At 60.7% G+C, this 19,034-nt stretch overlaps 1 protein-coding gene across 1 annotated transcript; it reads right to left on the bottom strand.

Annotated features, from left to right (window-relative positions):
* Window positions 1–2,032: 2,032 nt before the first annotated feature.
* On the bottom strand, window positions 2,033–18,573 carry ZNF653 (zinc finger protein 653). Its single transcript, XM_058727935.1, has 9 exons — window positions 18,259–18,573; window positions 12,333–12,376; window positions 10,332–10,547; window positions 5,288–5,902; window positions 4,976–5,147; window positions 4,763–4,874; window positions 3,587–3,701; window positions 2,711–2,810; window positions 2,033–2,448 (listed from the first exon to the last, which is right to left on the bottom strand). The coding sequence occupies exons 1-9, from the start codon at window positions 18,555–18,557 to the stop codon at window positions 2,271–2,273; spliced, it is 1,851 nt and encodes a 616-aa protein (XP_058583918.1). The 5' UTR covers window positions 18,558–18,573; the 3' UTR covers window positions 2,033–2,270.
* Between the last annotated feature and the right edge of the window lie 461 nt (window positions 18,574–19,034).

Raw genomic sequence — 19,034 nt, 5'->3', positions numbered from 1 at the left:
AGGTCCGCAGATTTTGGAGGCATCGGGTGTAGCCTCCCAAGACCAGTGGAGAAGGATGCGGGGTGGCAGGGGCTCTCGTCTGCCTACAGAAGGAACTGTGACCCTGAGGCTTTTGAATGGGATAGGTTCAAAAGGTGGGTTCGAAAGGTGGGGACTGGCACTCCACAGCGCAAGGGCACTCGGTACTTCTCCAAAGCGGGTGAAAAAGTTTGGGGCTTAGGATTTCAGGCAAAACCCATTGGCGCCCTGTGTTTCCGGAAAACCACCGGGCCTTCTGAGACCCCATAAATTTTGGGTGGGCAGAGCTGTTGTGTAAATGTCCTGGCTTTTCGGGCTCGTGATTGGTCTGCCTGTGGAGTCACGCTTTCTTTCAGCTAGAGGAAACCTGGCTTCTCTCTCAGGCGACAGAAGTTGGTGCAGCCTCTTTTGGTGAGCGGGCTCAAGGGCACATTTACGTTGGGACGGCTATCAGGCGGGAGGAAGAGTCCTCACTAAGGCAGGGTCGCCTTCTACTGAGACTTCAGCACCACAGACAGCGGCCCGACGTTCTCTCCGAGAGCGCCGTGGGCTGGGTAGCAAGAGACCCCTAATCTGAGAGTCGCAGCCTCCACCCTAACCTCGTCCCTGCACGCCCTTTTAGGTTCCAGACTGTCGGAGAATGCCATCAAACTCAGCGAGAGAGCCTAATTTGACCAATCAAGGCCTGCCCTCGAGAGAACCAATTGCAGGAGGATGCCCTCGAGATTGAACCAATGAGAGAGCGCGCAGCAGAGAGCACTGCCACGCTGATGGAGAGAACAGGCCAATCATCGCGGCCCGCGCAATCTGGGCGGTGGCGTTGCAGGTCCCCGGGTGGCCCCTCTTGAGTTTGCCGGGGCGACCTGGCTGTCGAACCTAGGGACCCCGAGCGGTGGCTGGTTCCCCGCCTGGTGTCCCTCCCGGCTCCTGTCGGATTGCAAATTGTGCCTGTGCCGTGAGCGGAGCTACTCCCGGGCGCAAAGACCCGGTTGCGGTTTCCATGGAAACTGCTGGCTCTGGCTGCAGCGAAGGGGACTGGGCCCTGGGGGACTTGGGGAACTCGCGTGGGTGGCCCCAACGGCCGGACTTGCTCATCCTCGCCGATACCTCTGTCCCTGGTTAGAATAAACCCCGATCCAAAGTGTAAAATGAAGCCTAGCTGCGGCCCCGCCCCCACGAGCTGGTGAGGCGCCGAAGGGGCCAATCTGCGCGTGGCGCCACAGGGCTCCCTCGGGCACGTGCTTTGGCTCGCGGCTGCGGTCCCCGGGGTCACGTGGCTGCGGCCACCAGGGCCCACGCAGCTTGCGCGCCACCTGGCGGCCGCCGGCCTGGTATCGCTCCCGCCTCTTGCTGGCAGCCAGCAGGAGGAGGCGGCGACCTCAGGCATCCTCCTCCGGGAAATGGGGCCAGGGCAGCCTCCCCGCCGCTGCCAGCTCCCCTCCCCAACGAGGCTTCCTGTTCCAGGAACACGCCGAGCCGTTCTACCTCGGGGCTTTGGCACTGGCTGTTCCTTCGGCCTGGGATTTGCCTCCTCCAGCTCTCTTCAGGGATGGAACCTCTTTGTCATTCTGGACTATGCTCAAATGCCACCATCTCAGGGAGGTCCTCTCTGACCACCGACTTAAACAGCGCCTCCAGAAACTAACATATCACCCTATCTCCTGCACGGCACTTGTCAACAGCTGTAGATGTCTTACATAGGTGTTTACTGAACATCTCCCCAACCGGTCCCTGAGCTCTCTGAGGGTGGGGAATTAGTATTCCATGAGGGATTAGGAGTGGGCATCAAGATCCTGAGTCCCAGGAGATGTCCGGTGGCCTCCCGTTTCCCAACCTCCCACCCTCTGACCCCGTGAGACGGGGTGTTCGGGGTTTCCAGGCCCAGATAGCCGAGGCAGTGCAGAGGCTGTCAGGAAAGGGGCATCACCGCCTGCCTTAGCCTCGCTCAGGAAGGGACCAGGTTGGAGACAGAGGGGCCCAGCTCCCCAAATCATCCAGGCCTAGGGGAAGGGCATCTCCTTTCTCGCTCTTTAATCTCGCTCTGCTCTCTTGACACAGTTCTGGCAGTGCAACCCCAGGCGCCACCTCCAGAGATAGGGCGGGGTTGTGGGGGGGCCCAGCCCCAGGGCAGAGCAGGGGCGCCTCCTTCCGGCCCGCGGTCCGGGAGGCCCCCGCGGCTGTCTGGGCCCCAGCAAGCCCAGGCGTGGTGTCCGAGTGGACGAATAAATAGGGGCGGTCAGTGGTTGGATGGGTCAGGCTGGCTTGTGGTCCGGGTGGCTTTTGAGCGTGTGGAACTTGACGCTGTCCAGCTTCTCGAAGCGCTTCCCGCAGCGCTCGCACGTGAAGTTGTACTGCACCTCGGCCGTGTGCTTCTTCATGTGCCAGTTGAGCGACGCGCGCTGCCGGCACTGGTAGCCGCAGATCTCGCACCTGCCGGGGGGGGGGGGGGGGGGGGAGGGGGGGGGGCCGGGGCGAGCGACGCCGGGTCGGGGTCAGACTGGGGCGGAGCCGCCTTTGGAGGCGGGCCCCAAGTGACGAGGACCGAGCTGGCCCCAGGAAGGGGAGGCGCCGTCCGGGAAGCGAGCGCGCACGTGGAACTGGGCAAGGCAACCCGAGGGGTGGACCCGCCCTCTGCCGGCCCGGGCCCAGACCCCCTCCCTCCCAGAGCCCTCGCAGGAAGCCCGTCACTCACTGCAGGGGCGTCTCCCCGGTGTGGGTGCGCCGGTGCACCTCCAGGTGGTTCTTCCTCTTGAAGGACTTGCCGCAGGTTTCGCAGGTGAACTCACGGACACCTGGGGGAGAGGCGGGGCTGAGCGCGCCGCCGTTGGGGGCGGGGGCTGCAGGGCGCCGCCCAAACCGGGTAGAGAGTGGTCTCCCGGACGTAGGGGCGCGAGCGAACCGAACCCCACGGCTTCTGGGAGCCAACGCTTGACTATAGAGACGAGGGCGGCTAATACGGAGGGCAGCTTACAGCCCAAGGTGATGCTTAGAATGTGCGGGGTAAGGCCACGGGCAGAGCTGGAATGTGAACTCGACTCCCTGGGAGGCACCGAGTGCAAACTGCCAAGCCTAAGCGGGTCTGAACTTGACCCCAATATTTGAACTTTGGGGTGACTTCACATACAAATCCAAAGTTCCTGCGGCTCGGGGCGCCTGGGTGGCTCAGTGGGTTAAGCGGCCGACTTCGGCTCAGGTCACGATCTCGCGGTCCGTGAGTTCGAGCCCCGCGTCGGGCTCTGTGCTGACAGCTCAGAGCCTCGAGCCTGTTTCAGATTCTGTGTCTCCCTCTCTCTGACCCTCCCCTGTTCATGCTCTGTCTCTCCCTGTCTCAAAAATAAATAAAACGTTAAAAAAAAATTAAAAAAAAAAAAAGTTCCTGCCGCTCGAAAAATCTGAAGCCATGCCCTCCCACTGGACAGAGGCTGTGGACAGAGGCAACACAGCTCCCCACTGAGTCCGCAGCCCACACCGTGGGTGGCAGTCCTGTGCCTGGGGACTCCTGACCCCACCCTAAACCTGAGGCCCAGGACCCCGTGCCCCGTGCTGCCAGCCCCACCCCGGGCCTGACCTGAATGGATGATCATGTGCCGCCGCAGGTGGTTGGATAAATAGAACTTCTTGCCGCAGCCAGGGTGTGGACACACTTTGGTCTTCCCCTTCCGATGCACAAGATTGACATGGTTCTGCAGGCAAGAGGGGTGGAGCGGGGCTGTGGGTGCCAGGGGCCACCTCCAGGGCTCCCCAGGGTGGGGACAGAGAAGGGGAGCTGGGAGGCAGGCTGGGGCCAGCCCCCCTGGAGGAAGATGGGTGCCCCTGCCCTTGCGAGGGACTCCCAGCTCTGAGCAGGGACCCCGGCTACTGCCACTTCACTGTGCACCTGCTGCAGCCAGGGCCTGGGCTGGGGCATCAGTCAGCCTTGTCATAGCCACGTGCTGGGGCCCCGCCCTTTGCCCACTTTGTGGATGGGGGATGAGGCTCCAGAGGCTTCCAGTTTGGCGTGTGTCTCACAGGTGGGCAGGGGAAGGGCTGGACTGGATTCCAGGGTGAGCTCCCACAGTAGGCTTTGCCATGGAGCTGTGCGGTCTCCACGGCCTGGAGCAGGCAGCCACCTCGCTCTCCCCGCCCCCCACCCCGAGTCATTCATTCCTTTGTTCTTTTATTCTTTAACTCACCCCTGCAGCACCCCTGCAGCTCCAAGTGCCCGGCACCACCGGGCCTGGCACCTGGTGGGTGCTCAATACATGCTTAATGAAAACGAAACTCGGCAAATGCAAAGGTGCCGCCTCCTGCCACCAGTGGGAACGTGACGAGACCCTGGCTCTGCCCTTGGGGCGTCCCGTCCAGGCTCCAGAGGACAAACTACAGGCGTGTCCTGGTGGTGCGCTCCTCCGGGGGCTCAAAGGCCCCACCCGCCCTGGGGGACTAGGGAGGGCGCCCTGGGGGAGGGGCATCCTGAGCCAAGAAGGTGGCCTGGGTAAAGGCAGGAGGAGTTGAGAGGCTGGTTGAGAAGGCAGGACAAGTCACTGGAGAGCAGGAGGGGAAGGCAGCGAGGTGACGCCTGGTGCCCTGTGGCTGAGGCAGGGTCGGTGGGAAGCTGCTGAGAGACAGCCGCGTGGGAGGCAGGCCAGTGGCACCTGGCGGGGCCAAGCGGTGCCCTCCACGAGCCACACTGCCCGGACGCCAGCACACAGGCGGCGGGAAACAGAAGCGGGCCCCGCTCGGCCAGCTCGGGTGGCGGCCTCACCTGGAAACTGCTGAGGGCCACGTAGACCTGGCTGCAGCCCTCGTAGGGGCAGTGGAACATCTCTAGCAGGCCGTCGGCGTCTATCACCCGAGTGCGCTTGCTCCGCCGCCTCCTGGAGGGGAAGGGGCCCATGGCATCAGGGCTCCCACGCCAGGCAGGCTGTGGGCCCGTCGGCTGCTCCTCGTCCCAGCCCCCAGCTGCCCGGGCACCCACTTCTCGGGCTCCTTGGGGATCTCATAGATGATGGCCGACATGTCACTGCCGTCCAGCTCCTCCCCGTCTGCCTCGGCTTCGGGCTCTGCGCTCTCAGGCGCTGCCGCCGCCAGCTCTGGGGCCACGGGCTCCTCCTTCTCCTCCTTCTTGAGCACATACAGGTCCTCCTTCTCTACGGGGGGAGGTGGACACAGGGCGGGTGTCCGTGGAGGGCCCGCGTGGCGGAGGAGTGGGCTCCGGGGCCACTCCTCCCCACTCCCCCCACCTCCCAGAGGCCGCGGCAGCCCCCCTGGACCGGCGCGGCCCCCAGACCTTTCTTGGTCTCGATGCCTGCCATGGCGGCAGGGTCCATGGTGCTGGGCTGGCTGCCCTCGGGCTCCGTCTGGGTGTAGGCTGCTACGCCCTCCATCACGGCACAGGGCACTTCGTCCCCCAGGCCCCCGCCGGGGGCACCGCTGCCTGCGGCCACGTTGAGGTGGATGCCCTCGGCCGTGAGGGCGTCGTAGCCGGGGCCTGCGATGATGATCACCTGCGAGCCGGGCACCATGCCTGGCACGGGACAGCTGGCCACCACCTCGCCCAGCGCCTCCTGGGGCACGTTCTCGAAGAGGGTGCCGGGGCCCGGGCCCACTTGCACGGGCACCGGCACACACACCACCGTCTCCAGGGCTTCGGGCCCACTGCCCGCCGGGTTGGGGCACAGCGGGGTGCCCTGGTCCGCCAGGCTCTCCACGTGGTGGACGTCGAAGGGGATGTGCACGCCCTCCTGAGTGATGAGCCCGCTGCTGCCCGCCGGGCTGGAGGGGGTCACCGCCGCCGCCGCCACGGCCGCTCCCTTGGCCGGCGGGCCCTCGGGGGGCTCCTCAGAGTCAGAACCGGAGCCGGAACTAGAAGGGTCGGAGCTGCTGGCCGCCAGGCCATTGCCCACTGTGGCGACAGAGGAAAGGAGACAGTTACGGTAGCAACAGTGGCAGCAGCAGAGGCGTATGCTGAGTGCTTACTACGGGCTGGGCACGGTCACCCCCTCAGTGCCACAAACATCGGTCACTTCTCAGTCCCCCCCCCCCGCCCCCCCACCTCTGCTCCTCAGAGACACTCCCCTCCCTCGGCCTCCAGACCCGATTTCTGGCTTCCTGGCCCCTCCCTGGGGGTTCCTGCCCAGCCTCTTCAGCTCCCGCAGGCCTGGGAGGTTCCTCGCTTCGCTCACCCCAGGGTTTCAGCCAGCCTGATGGTGTTAAACTGCCCTCATCTTGACACCAACTCGTTTTGAGTTCTGACGCTTATCTACCTGGAGAGCGTGTCGGATCCCACAGGCTAAGGGCTCAGGTCCCACAAGACTGCTCGTCCCCACTGCAGACGCCGGCTGCAGGCCGAAGGCCATTGTAATTCTGGCCATAAATTGTGGGTTTCTACGACAGCCTCTTCGGGTTCGATAATTTGCTAGAACAATTCATAGAACTCAGGCAAGTGTTTTACTTACTGACTACAGTTTTTTGGTTTTGGGTTTTTTTTTTTTTCCTTTTTTTTTTTTTTTTTTTTTTTGAGAAAGAGAGTGTGTGCTTGAGCGGGGGAGGGGCAGAGGGCGAGGGAGAGAGAGAATCTTCCTTCATGCTCTGTGCAGAACCCGATGCGGGGCTCCATCTCACTACCATGAGATCATGACCTGGGCCGAAATCAAGAGTCGGACGCTTAACCGACTGAGCCGCCCAAGCGCCCCAACTGATAACTACACTTTTATCATAAAAGATGCAACACAGCAAATAGTCAGATGGAAGAGAAGCGTAGGGTGAGGTGCAGGGGCTGCTGGGGTGGGAGCTATCATGCTCTCTCTGGACCTGCCACCCTCCTAGAACCTCAAGGTGTTTACCAACCTGCAAGCTGTCTGGATCTTGTTACTTAAAAGAGTTTTTGTAACCCAGTCTCTAGTCCCAGTCTGCTGCCTGGGAGTCAGGGGTGGGGCTGAGAGTCCCCCCCTCTAATCATGTGTTTGGTCTTTCTGGTGACCAGTCCCCATCCCGAAGCTCTCTAGGGGACCCTGCCTGAGTCACCTCATTAGCATAGACTCAGGCGTGATCCAAAGGGGCTCCTCATGAAAAGGGCTCTTCACAAACAATGAAAAATATTCCCATCACTCAGACAATTCCAAGGGCTGTAGGAGTTCTGTGCCAGGAACCGGGGACAAAGACCAAATACCTATTTTTGTCATACTGCCGCCACCCGTACCCCGATGCCTCCATGTGGACAGCTGCCGCCTGGACCTCCTGTGGGGGCTGGGGGCTCTTCCATCCCGCCGCCTCCTCTGCTGCCCCCCAGTGTAGGTCATGTATTTAGGGACCCTAGGCAGTCTCCTGCCTCAGGGCCTTTGCATTTGCTCTTTGCTCTGCCTGAACACTCTTCTCTCAGACACCTGCGTGGGCTCCCTCTCCCCCACCTCCATCAGACCCTTTAAGAAAATGGTATTTATTCAGGAAGGCCTCTGACCACCTTGTCTTAAACAGCACTTTTTTCTCTCCTTTATTCTTCCCCCAAATATCACCTTCTACCATACTCCAGATTTTATTTTTTTAATTAAAAAAATTTTTTTAACATCTATTTATTTTTGAGAGAGAAAGAGACAGTGCAAACGGAAGAGAAGCAGAGAGAGAGAGGGAGACACAGAATCGGAAGCAGGCTCCAGGCTCCGAGCTGTCAGCGCAGAGTCCAATGTGGGGCTCAAACCCACAAGCTGTGAGATCGTGACCTGAGCCAAAGTCGGATGCTTAACCAACTGAGCCACCCAGGAACCTCCACTGTACTCTAGATTTTAATTGTCTATCTTGTTTACTGTCTGCTTCCCTTCTAGATCGTAAGCTCCATAACCACTGGGGTCCCTGTGCACAGGCCCCAGTGCCCAGAAGGCCGCCTAGCACACAATGAGCACATATTTGTAGAAATGAATGAATCTCAAACCGACACCGTGATGAAGGCCAAGGCGACCAACATCTCACCCAGGTATTTCGTGCTAAAGCCCACACACAGGGGGACTGGGGACAGAAAAAGCCAATTGTTGGGACATCTGGGTGGCTCAGTCGGTTAAGCGTCCAACTCTTGGTTTCGGCTCAGGTCATGATCTCACGGCTTCATGGGTCGAGTTTGAGAGTCACGGGTCACGGCTTCGAGAGTTCGAGTCCCACATCAGGCTCTGTGCTGGCAGCACGGAGCCCGCTTGGGATTCTCTCGATTTCCCTCTCTCACTGCCCCTCCCCAACTCATGCTGTCTCTGTCTCTCTCAAAATAAGTAGACTTAAAAAAAAAAAAAAAAAAAAAAGAGAGCGAGAGAAAGAAAAAGTCAATAGCTGACCCTGAAGTTCCACACTCCCGCAGAGTCGGGCACACTGTCCGGGGACCACGTGTCCTACACTCCCAGGGGGTCAGATGGAGCACGCAGGCTCTGGAGCCAGACTTCGGGGGTGGGATCTTGGCGCCCACCCCTCCAGCTGTGTGGATGTGGGGCCTTATGGAACCTGTGTGGGCCTGGGGATAACTCGGCACCTACTCCAGGGGCTGTTTGGGGTATTTAGTGAGTAAATATATGTAAAGGGCCTAGGACAGTGCCAGGCTCAGAGTAAGCACTCTGTCAATGTTTCTATTATCATTCTTATCATAACGCCCCATCCCTGACTCACGGCCCTGGGATAGCAGGGGTGGGGTAGGGGGATTGGCCCCTCCTTGTAACACCCTGTAATCTACAGGGTGAGCTGAGCTCCCCGGCCCCACCCTAAAGCAAGGGGCAGTCACCTAGTAAGTTGGGGGCTCGGCCAGGGTGTGTGCCTGGATCCCCAACTGCAGTGTCCAGCTGTGAAGGCCAGACTGGACCTCTCCCCACTTGACCATGACCTTGGTCACAGAAGTGGCCGTGCACCCCCTGGCTTCTCCAAGTCCTGCAGGAGGTCCTCTTACTGAGAAGTGGCAGGGCCACCCCAGGCAGCGAGCTGATAAGGGTGCTGCTGAGGGAACGGGGCTGGGACAGGGACACAGCCCCCCTCCCTTCACAGCGCCCCCCTCCCCCGCAGCCATGGCAGACCCGGCCAAGGATCCCTGCACTCATTCCTGAGAGCCAGATCCACCAGCCACCGGTGTCAGAGTTGGGTGGGGGCGCAAGGGGACTCCTCTGGGTCCCATCCCCGTCCCGGCGGACCCATCACCAGGGAGGTCAGTCACACTAGTCCCAGGGCCTTGGTGTCCTCAACCGCCAAGCGGGGCTAACGAAGAGCCGTAGGGAGGACTGAGCGTGGTCGGGGGCGGGACCCGGAGTGGGGAGACAATGGCCGAGGGGCCGGCTGCGTGGTGGGGTCTGGCGGACGCACACGGGACAGCCGTTGGCCAGGGTGCCCACCTGGAACACCTCTCGCCCACGGCTTCCCCTTGGCCAGCTGGGATGCCACCTGCTCCGAGATTCCTGCCAGCACGGGCTCAGCCCCGGTGACTGACCTCACCCTCCACCCTGGCAGGGCGCCTGGCGGTGAGCCCCGTGCTCCTGAGCCCGAGGCTGAAGCCGAGCTCGAGGCAGGCGGGCAGCTCCTCACCACCCACCAGGGCCAACTGGGCCTTCGTAACTGAGTCCCTCCCACTCCCACTGTCAGCTCAGGATGTGTGACCCACAGAGCATGGCAAGAGAGGGTCAGGGACAGTGAGAGACGCGCAGGGCAGTGGGGGGAGAAACAGATGGGGGGGGAAGGGAGTCGGGGAGACAGGGAGAGACGGGGGGGGGCAGGGAAAAGGCAGGAAACAGAAGGGAGCGGATGAAACAGAAAAGATGGGCAACAGAGGGAGGGGGAACAAGAGAGAGCTCAAGAGCCGAGAATGGGGAGGGAGGAGGAGAACCGGGCAGACAGGCGGCAAGAAGAGGAGGCTGGGAGAGACCGCCCAGGACCGAAAGAGAAAGGGCCACAGACAACAGAGGAGGAGGGAGAGGCCAGGCGAGCACTCAGGCCTGAGGCCCGGCACCCACCCCTCCCTCCAGCCACTGAGCCAGGTGTCCCGCACCCCGGCCGGGCCCTGCCTGCCACCGGCCTTGGGCACAGGTGGGCCAAGCCCTCGCAGGTGTCCCCTGGAAGACGGGGGCCGCCTCCCTGCTCCAGAAGGACAGGAAGAGTGCAGACCAGCCTGCCGGGGCCGGGCTCCGTCCCTGAAGCCGGCGCCCGTGCCTTTCTCGTCACTGTGAGGCTTCTAGTGCTGGCCTGAGGCTGACAAGACCCACGAGAGGGCCGGGGGTCCGGGGTGACCCCCCCATAAGGAGCCGTGGAGCCCTCACACCCTAGAGGTCGGCGGGCGCCCCCCACCCCCACCCCCCTGCCGCCCCTGGCCCCAGACCCACCTTTGTCGCTGTCGGCGTCTGAATCACTGAGTGGCTTCAGGGGCGAGTGCAGGTCTTGGAAGTAGCGGTGGCCGGCCTCGCACTGCCACACGGCTGTGGTGTACAGGCCGAAGGTGGGGTCCAGCTCGGCCAGGTGCGGCTCGTACGGGCAGCGGTGCTTGTGGTCCTCGTACCAGATCACCACGTTCTTCAGGCAGTTCACGTTGCGTCGCCTCCCTGCGCACGCGTGGCAGGGCCCCGGGGTCAGGGGTGGCGCTTGTCCCTCCGAGGGCCTCGGAACGCCCCGGCCTTACGGCACCCGGTGGGGGCGGGGCTGAGACACCTTCCCGAGCCCTGTCCGGGCCCGTCCCCGGTTCACAGATGGAGAAACGGGCTCCGGGAGGTGCCACACACTCTGCTGAAAACAGAGGCGGGCCAGGCTGTCCTCACTGAATAAGCGAAATCACATAAACGATGGAGCCTGGCACGTAGTAGGTGCGCAGTAATTATTAGCTGCCTGTTGTTAACAGAATCGTCCTCATCAGCGTCTTTGGCCTGGCCCAGCAGAGCCCCTCTGCCCTGGTCTCCCTGCTCCCACATCTGTCTCCTTCGCCCGCGGCGGACAGAAGGCCCCTGCTGCAAGCACTGGGAGTCAGGCCATGCCCCTCCTCTGCCCAGAACCCACCAGGGCTCCCCCTGGCTGGGGGTAAAAGCCAAAGTCCTCCCCCCGACCCGCCAGGCCCCGAATGTTCTGCCCCATCGCCTCCCGTCCTTCCCCTTGATCACTTTATTCCAGCCTCATGGCCTCCTCCCTGTTCCTGAAATGAGCAGGGTACGGTCCTGCCTCAGGGCCTTTGCACAGACTGTGTCTTCTTCCAGATAACTGCCTTGCCCTTCCCCTCTCAGGTCTTTCCCTCGGTCTGCCACCCCTTCCCCACTGTCCTTCCAGCTGACCTGACTTGCTGCCCTTTCTCTCCAGGTGGCACCTAGATACCGTCTGTGGTTATCTGTTTCCGTGTTTCTGTCTTCCCTAATAGAATGTCAGCTCCCCAAGGGCAGGGACGCTATCTGTGTTGTTCCTCCTGTATCCCCAATGCCTACATAGGGCCTGGTACATAGTAGATGCTCAGCAAATGTTTGCTGGATGAGTAAATGCTTCAAGGAGGTGGGCCCGGTGGGAGCTAGACCGTGCGATTCAAATCCTGACTGCCACATCATAGCTAGGTGGCTCCAGGCAAGTGACTTGGCTTCTCTGACCCTCACCTGCCCTTTCTGGGTCAGGGAGAATAATGGTCCCCATTTCTCGAGGGCTGCCAGAGAGGAGGGAGTGAAGACGTCGGCAGGGCACAGAACAGGGCTGGACACACTTTGAATGCCCAAGAAATGGTACCTGTGACATGTGTAATGATGCCGGTCCTGCAGCCGATGGGGAGGAAAGTGTCCTCCCCGTCTTCCAAGCTGGGCCAGGAGGAGGCGGCCCAGAAGGGTCCTTGGGCCTAGGGGGGGGTTGCCTGGGGCCTCCCACCCAGTGACGACCGCAGGGACAATAGGGACACCACCGGCAGCAGCCTCTCCAGTCATCTCCCTTCCCATACTTTGGGATATGGAGGTCACACACTTAGCTTGGCCCATGCCTCTGACAACTGTAACCGCTTTCCAGTGGTGACTTGGCCTTTTGTGTGGGAGCTGGGGACGGTGGAGGCACCCCCACTGGGCACAGCACACGTTCCAGTCCCCTCTGGGACCTTTCCTGCCCCCACCCCTCCCCGCTCCGCAGGCCTGGCTGTGTCCCTGGGCCCGCAGTGCCCCTACCTCCCTGCCGTGGCCCCACTGGGCCTGTCCCCTGCCTTCCCATGAGACCATGGGCTATGTGGGGGCACGGCTGGGTCTGTCCTGTCCCGCACAGCCCCTGGCCCGTGGTGCCTGAGCATGAGTGAGGGAACGCACAACAGAGCCTCTTACTCCCAACACCCATCCCACCCCCCCCCACCCCCCCCGCGCCCTGGCCGAAGCCCCACTTACTTTTCTTCCGCTTCGGCTTTCTGGGGACCTGCTCCCAAGGCTTCCTGTAAGAGAGAGAGGCAGGGGGAGTAAGCACAGGGCCTGTTCTATTTCCCAGGGGTCTCCACTCTCTCCTCCATGGACACCGGCCCTTAAAGGTGGTCTAGCATCACCATGCATTCCACCACGTGGGAGGATGAGGCTCAGAGGAGTGAGGCTGCCTGCCCAGGGGGCCCTGGCCGGGGAGCGGAGAAGTCAGAAAAGGGGTACAGAAAGCGTGGCACGCGGAATTCTCAGCTGGCCCCACGACTCCCATGCCCGGGGGCACACGCCCTGCATAATCCTCTGCCCATGAGTGGGCGGCCTGAGTATATGATGGGATACCACCCCCTGGGGCGAGGTGACTTGGAATGAATCAGGAGGACGCTTTCCCAGGTGGGCCTGACCTAATCAGGGGACCCTTTAAACGGGCCCCGCCGCAGTCAGAGACTGTAGGCCGAGAATATGGGAGGTCCAGGAGGGGCCAGGACCTGAGAACAGCCTCTGGGAGCTGAGAGCAGCCCCGGTCAACAGCCAGCAAGACCGTGGGGATCTCGGCTGTGCAACCCAGGAGGAAATTAAGTCAGCCAACGCTCTGAGGGTGTCTGCAAGCAGCTCTTTCCTTAGTTGAGCCTCTAGATGAAACCCTGATTTGGGCCTTGTGAGACCCTGAGCAGAGGATCCAGCTAAAACACGCTGGGCTCCTGACCCACAGAAATGTGACATCATTTGTGATTTTAAGCCACTAAGTCTGTGGTCGTTTGTCACACGGCAATAGAACATTTGCAGAGTCGGCCTCAGAACCTGCACTGCCCCATCCGGGGCCCTGCAGATCCTGCCCGCCCCCCCCCCCCCCCCCCAACCCCAGGCAGGCTGAGAGCCCTGGGGAGACTGCCAGACCCAGCCAGGAGGGCTGGTACTGCTAGGGACCCTGCCCCCGACCCTCACTGCCTGCTGTATGTAGGCCCCAGCCCAAGGTGCTGCCCCCTCTATCGGTCCCGCCCCGGGGAGCCAGCTCAGGTCCAGACGCCCTGGCCATCACGCCCACCCGCCTCTGGGGCCTTCCCCACTTTGGCTGGGGCCCTGCACCCTAACTGTGTGCCCCAGTGACCAAGGCGTCAGGGAGCCCTGGGCAAGGCCGGGCCCAAACCCACCCCCCCCCACCCCACCGCCCCAAGGCCTCCCACACCAGGAAGGCCGCCAGAACTGCCAGGTGGGATCCTGACCCCCTACAGGCTGCTTGGCCGTGGCCCAGCACTGGGTCTACACATGCTGAGGGCGGGTGCTTTGGAGGAATCTCCCCTGGACCCACTAGGGGCCTTCACCCGCCTTCCCGACACCACGCTTCTGGGTCGGCCCACGCACTCGGGCTACTTCCTCATCCTCCCTTCTCTACACTGCAGTGGGAGGCCCCGAGACCCTGCGTGACCTTGCCTCCCGTGCCTCAGTTTCCCCATCTGTAGCATGGGATCGTAACAGTACCTGCCTCGTGGGGCTGGCATGAGGTTACGCGCCCTGGAAGAGCCTGGTGTAGCCCCTCGCACTGGGTAACCGCTCAGCATAGCGACGGTCTCACCGTGACCGTCAGCGTTATCACAGCGTCTGGCCCTGGAGCGCCAGCCTCCCTGCCATGACCCAGACCCTGCTCTCGCCGCAAATGTCCTGACAGCCAGTCCAAAGTCTCTTGTCAGCTTCCCCACCCGCCCCACCTGACCCCCGTCCAGCCTGATGACAATTCTCAGTCCTCACACCCCACGTCTGGTCCGAGGACAGCTCCCCAGGCTTTGCCCTTGTCCCAGCCTCTGCACCCTCCGCCCCGCCCCATCCCAGATGCCTCCACCCCCTCCCATGACTCTCCCCTCCCTTCCCTGCCCCTGCTCTCCAAGGGGCAGGCCGGCCACCCAGATCCTCACCCAAACCCAAGTCCAAATGCCCACGGCCCCCTCCCCGCACTCACAGCCTCGCCATGACTGGGGTGCTGGGAACGCCACTTAGTGGTGGGGACAGGCTTGGGTGTCAGTCAGATCTGACTCCAAGTCTCATCTCTGCTGTCGACTAGCTGTGTGACCGCGTGTGGGTCTCGTCCCCTCTGAGCCTCAGTGTCCCCACCTGCGAAGTGGGGAAAACAGCGGTGCCTCTCACACAGAGCCGCTGTGGGGATTCAATGGGGCCAGACTATGTTCTTTCTCCCCCAAACTGCCGTCCCTCCCTTTGCCCGCTTCTCCGCGTTCTACCGCCTACGCGACGCCCTGTACAGGCCACCTGCGCGTGAGGACAGCAGTTGTGCCCAGTAGCTCTCCTCCGCTCTCCTCTGCCATTTGCTTTCACGCTTGACCCCTCATCCCCACCCGTGTCCAAACACACCACCAGTTCCCCCCCGGACTTAAATAATCTTGAGCCCCTTCTCTGCCAACTTCTGCCCATTCCCCTGCCCCTGCTTGGGAGCCGTCTATGTGCGTGCAGTCTTCCTGTCTTCTCCCCCATCTCCCTTGAACCCTTCCGTTCAGGGTTTTCTCCCCCAAGCCACAAACTGCCCCGTTCCAGCCACCTGCGGATCCTTCCAGGGGCCTCCAGGACGCTGCCCCGCCGGGTCCTCCACGCGCCTCCAGGCCCCTGCTCCTCCCCTGTGACCCTGACTTCTCGAAGCGCAGAGAGCGAAAGCGGGGCTCAGACCTGCGTGTCTCCCCACTCGCCCTTGGCAACCTCTGTCACCATGCCATCACGTCACTGTGGGTCCCAAATCCGGATCTCCCACCCGGCCCTCTCCTGACCGCACCACCACCACCAGCCCTCCCTGACACTACGTGCAGGGGTCCCCAGACATCTCACACGAGAGCCGTCCTATGGTCCCGTGACCTGCCCTTTCTCAGTTAACGGCACCTGCAACTTTCCAGGTGCTCAGGTCCAAACCTGGGGCGTCTCGCGTCTCCGCACCTATCGGCAAACCCTGTTGGCCCTAATTCCAACCACTTCTCTCCACCTCTGCATGGCCCCGCCTGGGCCCGGCCCTGTCAGGACTCACCTGGAGCAAGGTAGTCGCCTCGACATAGGAACACAGCCTCAATGTAGGGGTCAGCGGGATTCTTTTGATTTTCTTGTTAACAGTTTAAGACGTAAAAGGAAAAATTCACACACATACAAAGCTAGAGAGAAGAGTGAACCTCCTCGAGCCCCTCACCAGCCAAGGTCGGAGGACCTTCGACGGCAGCCAATTCTCAGCCAACCTTGTTTCAACTCGCATTTCACCCAATCCTCCTGCCACACAGCCCCTAGGGAGTGCCTCTGTTAAAATATAAGCCAGGTATGTGACCTCTTTGTCCAAAACTCTGTACTTAACAAAAGCAAAAAATCCTATCAGGCCCCCTACTTTACTGAGAGGAAAAGCCAGAGTTCTCCATGCCGTCCACAAGGCTCTGTCAACTTCCTGTCCTCACTTTCCCTACTTTTCATCTTCTCGTTGCACTCCAGCCACATGGGCCTGCTCACTGCCCCATGTACTCACCAGGCCGGGTCCTGCCTCAGGGCCTTTGCACTGGCCAATCCTTTTTCCTCATTCTTCCCCCAGATATCTGCATAGGTCTCCCTGGCTCCTTCATGAATGCCGTCCTCTCACTGTGGCCCAGCCTAACACCCTAGTTAAATCTCCAGCACACACACCCCCCTCCCTTATTTCACTTTTGTTTTTTCCATAGCCCCTATCGATCTCTCACAACCTCCACAATTTAGCAAATTATAGTAATATAATTTAGTATTTATAGTATAGTAATGTAATTTAGAATAATAAGTAATAGTAAACATGTACCAAGTATAGTAGACAAGGCTTTGCACAGTGGACAAGTCTGCCCTCTGCCCTTTAAAATGGCAGCTCCAGGGGCGCCTTGGGTGGCTCAGTTGGTTAGGTGTCTGACTTCGGCTCAGGTCATGATCTCACGGCTCTTGAGTTTGAGCCCCGCGTCGGGCTCTGTGCTGACAGCTCAGAGCCTGGAGCCTGCTTCAGATTTTGGGTCTCCCCCTCTGCCCCTCCCCCGTGCATTCTCTCTCTCTCTCTCTCTCTCAAATAAACATTAAAAAAAAATTTTAACTGGCAGCTCCATCAGGCAGTGATTTTTTTTGTGTTGTTCATTTCTGCACCCTCCGCACCTCTACAAGTGTCTGGCACATAGTAGATACTGAATAAACATCCCTTAAACGAATGACACCAGCGACTCCACGACTGACCATTATTTCCCTTTTCCCACTGGTCGCTAGGAAGCTCTGAGGCAAATTCATGGCCTCTTCTCCATTCCCACTTCTTCATGTCTTTTGAACTCTGGTCAGGCTTTTAACTTAACATGCCACAAAAGTGCCCTCTGTCGTGTCCCCTGTGACTTCGGCCTCAATCCAATAGCACTGATCCTGGCCCCCCTGTATCCCTCTTTTTCCTTTCTCTTTTCATCCCAGTTCTCATTCCTGCCTTCTGGTCCATGTTTACAGAGTCTTGAACTGAAATCCTTCCAGGTAGAAGGCAGTTACAAATAAGTGAGCAGACAGAATAACGGGCCCCCTATCTCTGGCCATGTCCATTCCCCACAGGACACCCCTCGCTCAGGTTATTGTATTTTCCCGACTACCCACGTGTCCCAGGGCCCGGTTTTTGTCAGGCACTGCCTGGGCTGTCTCTGTGTCCAGGCCCCAGTCCTGCATGACTTACACAAACCAAGCTACTGCAAATAGCACTTTCAGCTTAGGGACCTTCAAGGGCTCCCTCTGGCCAGTGGTCCCCAACTCCACCTGCACATGTCTCCCTGGAAGCTTTGCAGAAAAAAATACAAGGTCTGCAACCCCGCTCAGACTAACTGAATCAGAAACTCCAAAAATGCAACATGAGCTTGAGCTTTTGAAATGCCCAGCATTTCCTGCTCCACTCTTGGGCATATAAACCAGTCTGCCACCCAGGGAGGGCGTGGATGCAATTCAGAAGGATCCGGTGGATTCTTGGCCATCAGAATCTTCCCCTAGGGAAACATGCCAGTGTATGCAAACAAAAACCAGGGCACAGCAAGGATTCTGTCGCGGCACCGCTTGTGACAGGGAACAAGTATCATTATAACGACTAATACTTGAGGTGCTCACTATGTGCCAACCATGTTCTAAGCCTTTTGTTGTATTTTAACTCCTTTAGTCGTCACACCAACCTATAAAGCAGGAAGGGAAAAATTCCATCCACACCGCTCCTTCTCAAGATGGAGATTCCGCAAAGACCTCTGCCCTCTACCTGAGCCACTAACTTGGGGCTTCCTCTTCACCTGAGTCTCTATGGGCTAAGGTGCTCCCCAGGAGCCAAGACGTTTAGAGAATGAGATCTGGATCGTGAGGAGTCTTCCCAGGTCTGGGGTGGAAGGTTGTGGGAATGAGGCCACACACAGTCTCAGATGGAGTGCCAGAACCTTATACGGGACAGGGCTGGGTGGCCCAGGGTGTCCAGTCACAGTCTCAGACTACAACCTAAGGGTTTTAGAGAACGAGACTTGTGAGATGCCAAAGACCAGCAGGGAAGAAGGGGCATTAAGGCCTCAGGAGGCGGGGCCGCCCCTCCGGGGACTGGGCAGTTAGAACGCTTGGAGGTGGGGTCTGTACTAGGATTGGGCAGCCAGAAATCTAACGGGAGGGGCCAAGCGTCAGGAGGCGGGTCGAGAGGCTGGGCGCATCCCAGGATTGGGCAGTCGGAAAGGCGGGAGGCGGGGCCGCGAGCCAGGAGCGTCCCAGGACCGGCGGTAGGAGACCCCGGCCGGCAGCCCGGACACAGGGCGGGGCTCACAGGTGCCGTGGGCGGGGCCGTGGACAGAGGGGGCGGGACCACGCTCGGCGGGGAATGGGGGCGTCTCCTCCCTCGCTCGCTCCCTCCCTCCCTGGGGTCGGGCCCCCTCACCCGTGGCGGCCGCTACGCTGGCCGCGCTCCAGCGAGATGAGATAGGCTGCGAGCTTGGCGTCGCTCCAGCCGCTGCGGCGCCGCAGGTCCACCCAGGGCCCGTGCGCCTCGCCCAGGTACACACGCCGCACGTCGTACTTCTTCCGGGACTCGAGCCGCCGCCGGGCTCGGTCCGATTCCGTGAGCCGCGGCCGACCCCGCGCCTTGCGGCCCGCCGCGCCCTCCTCGGCCGCCGCCTCCCCGCCTGCGCCCGCCTCAGCCTCCGCCTCCGCCTCGGGCTCCGGCGCCCGCTCCGCCATCCCCCCCTCCCTGGTTACCAACCTCCCCCGTTGTTAGGAGCCCGGCCGGAAGTGGCGCGCATCTTCCGCGCCGACGGGAAATTTCTCATGGACTTTCACTGCCCCACGGCGCCAAAAGGAGAACGGGAGCAGAAACTGCGCATGCGCGCGACAAGCAAGCGAGGGCTAGCAACAGCCAGTTCTTTTATTCCTTTCCTCTGTTAAACGTTCTAACTTCTCAGAGACCGAGGGAAGGGCTGAGGTTTGAGTCCAGCTTCGGGAAGAAAGACCTAGATGGGCCCGTAGACCCTGGGAGGTAGGGGCTCCTCTCCCCACGACTTATTCTGAATGCATCCTGAGGGTGACAAGGGAAGGGTAGGAGCTGTCAGGTGAAGACAAGGGGAAAGCTTGGGGTCTGATCTGTCAGTCCCGGATGCCGCAGACCCCTTGAAAAACCAGGCCACCAAACATTAAAGGGGCAGAGACGCCACGCTGTCA

This window comes from Neofelis nebulosa, chromosome 4 (assembly GCF_028018385.1).
Source record: "Neofelis nebulosa isolate mNeoNeb1 chromosome 4, mNeoNeb1.pri, whole genome shotgun sequence".
Taxonomy (NCBI): domain Eukaryota; kingdom Metazoa; phylum Chordata; class Mammalia; order Carnivora; family Felidae; genus Neofelis; species Neofelis nebulosa.
This window is presented reverse-complemented; position numbering and strand designations above follow the sequence as displayed.

Excerpts from the sequence above, each read along its gene's own strand:
- ZNF653 (XM_058727935.1), bottom strand. The coding sequence starts at position 18,557 with ATGGCGGAGCGGGCGCCGGAGCCCGAGGCGGAGGCGGAGGCTGAGGCG. Across the intron at positions 10,548-12,332 it reads AAAGCCGAAGCGGAAGAAAA|GGAGGCGACGCAACGTGAAC; the intron begins GTAAGTGGGGCT and ends ACGCGTGCGCAG. Across the intron at positions 2,449-2,710 it reads ACCGGGGAGACGCCCCTGCA|GTGCGAGATCTGCGGCTACC; the intron begins GTGAGTGACGGG and ends CCCCCCCGGCAG.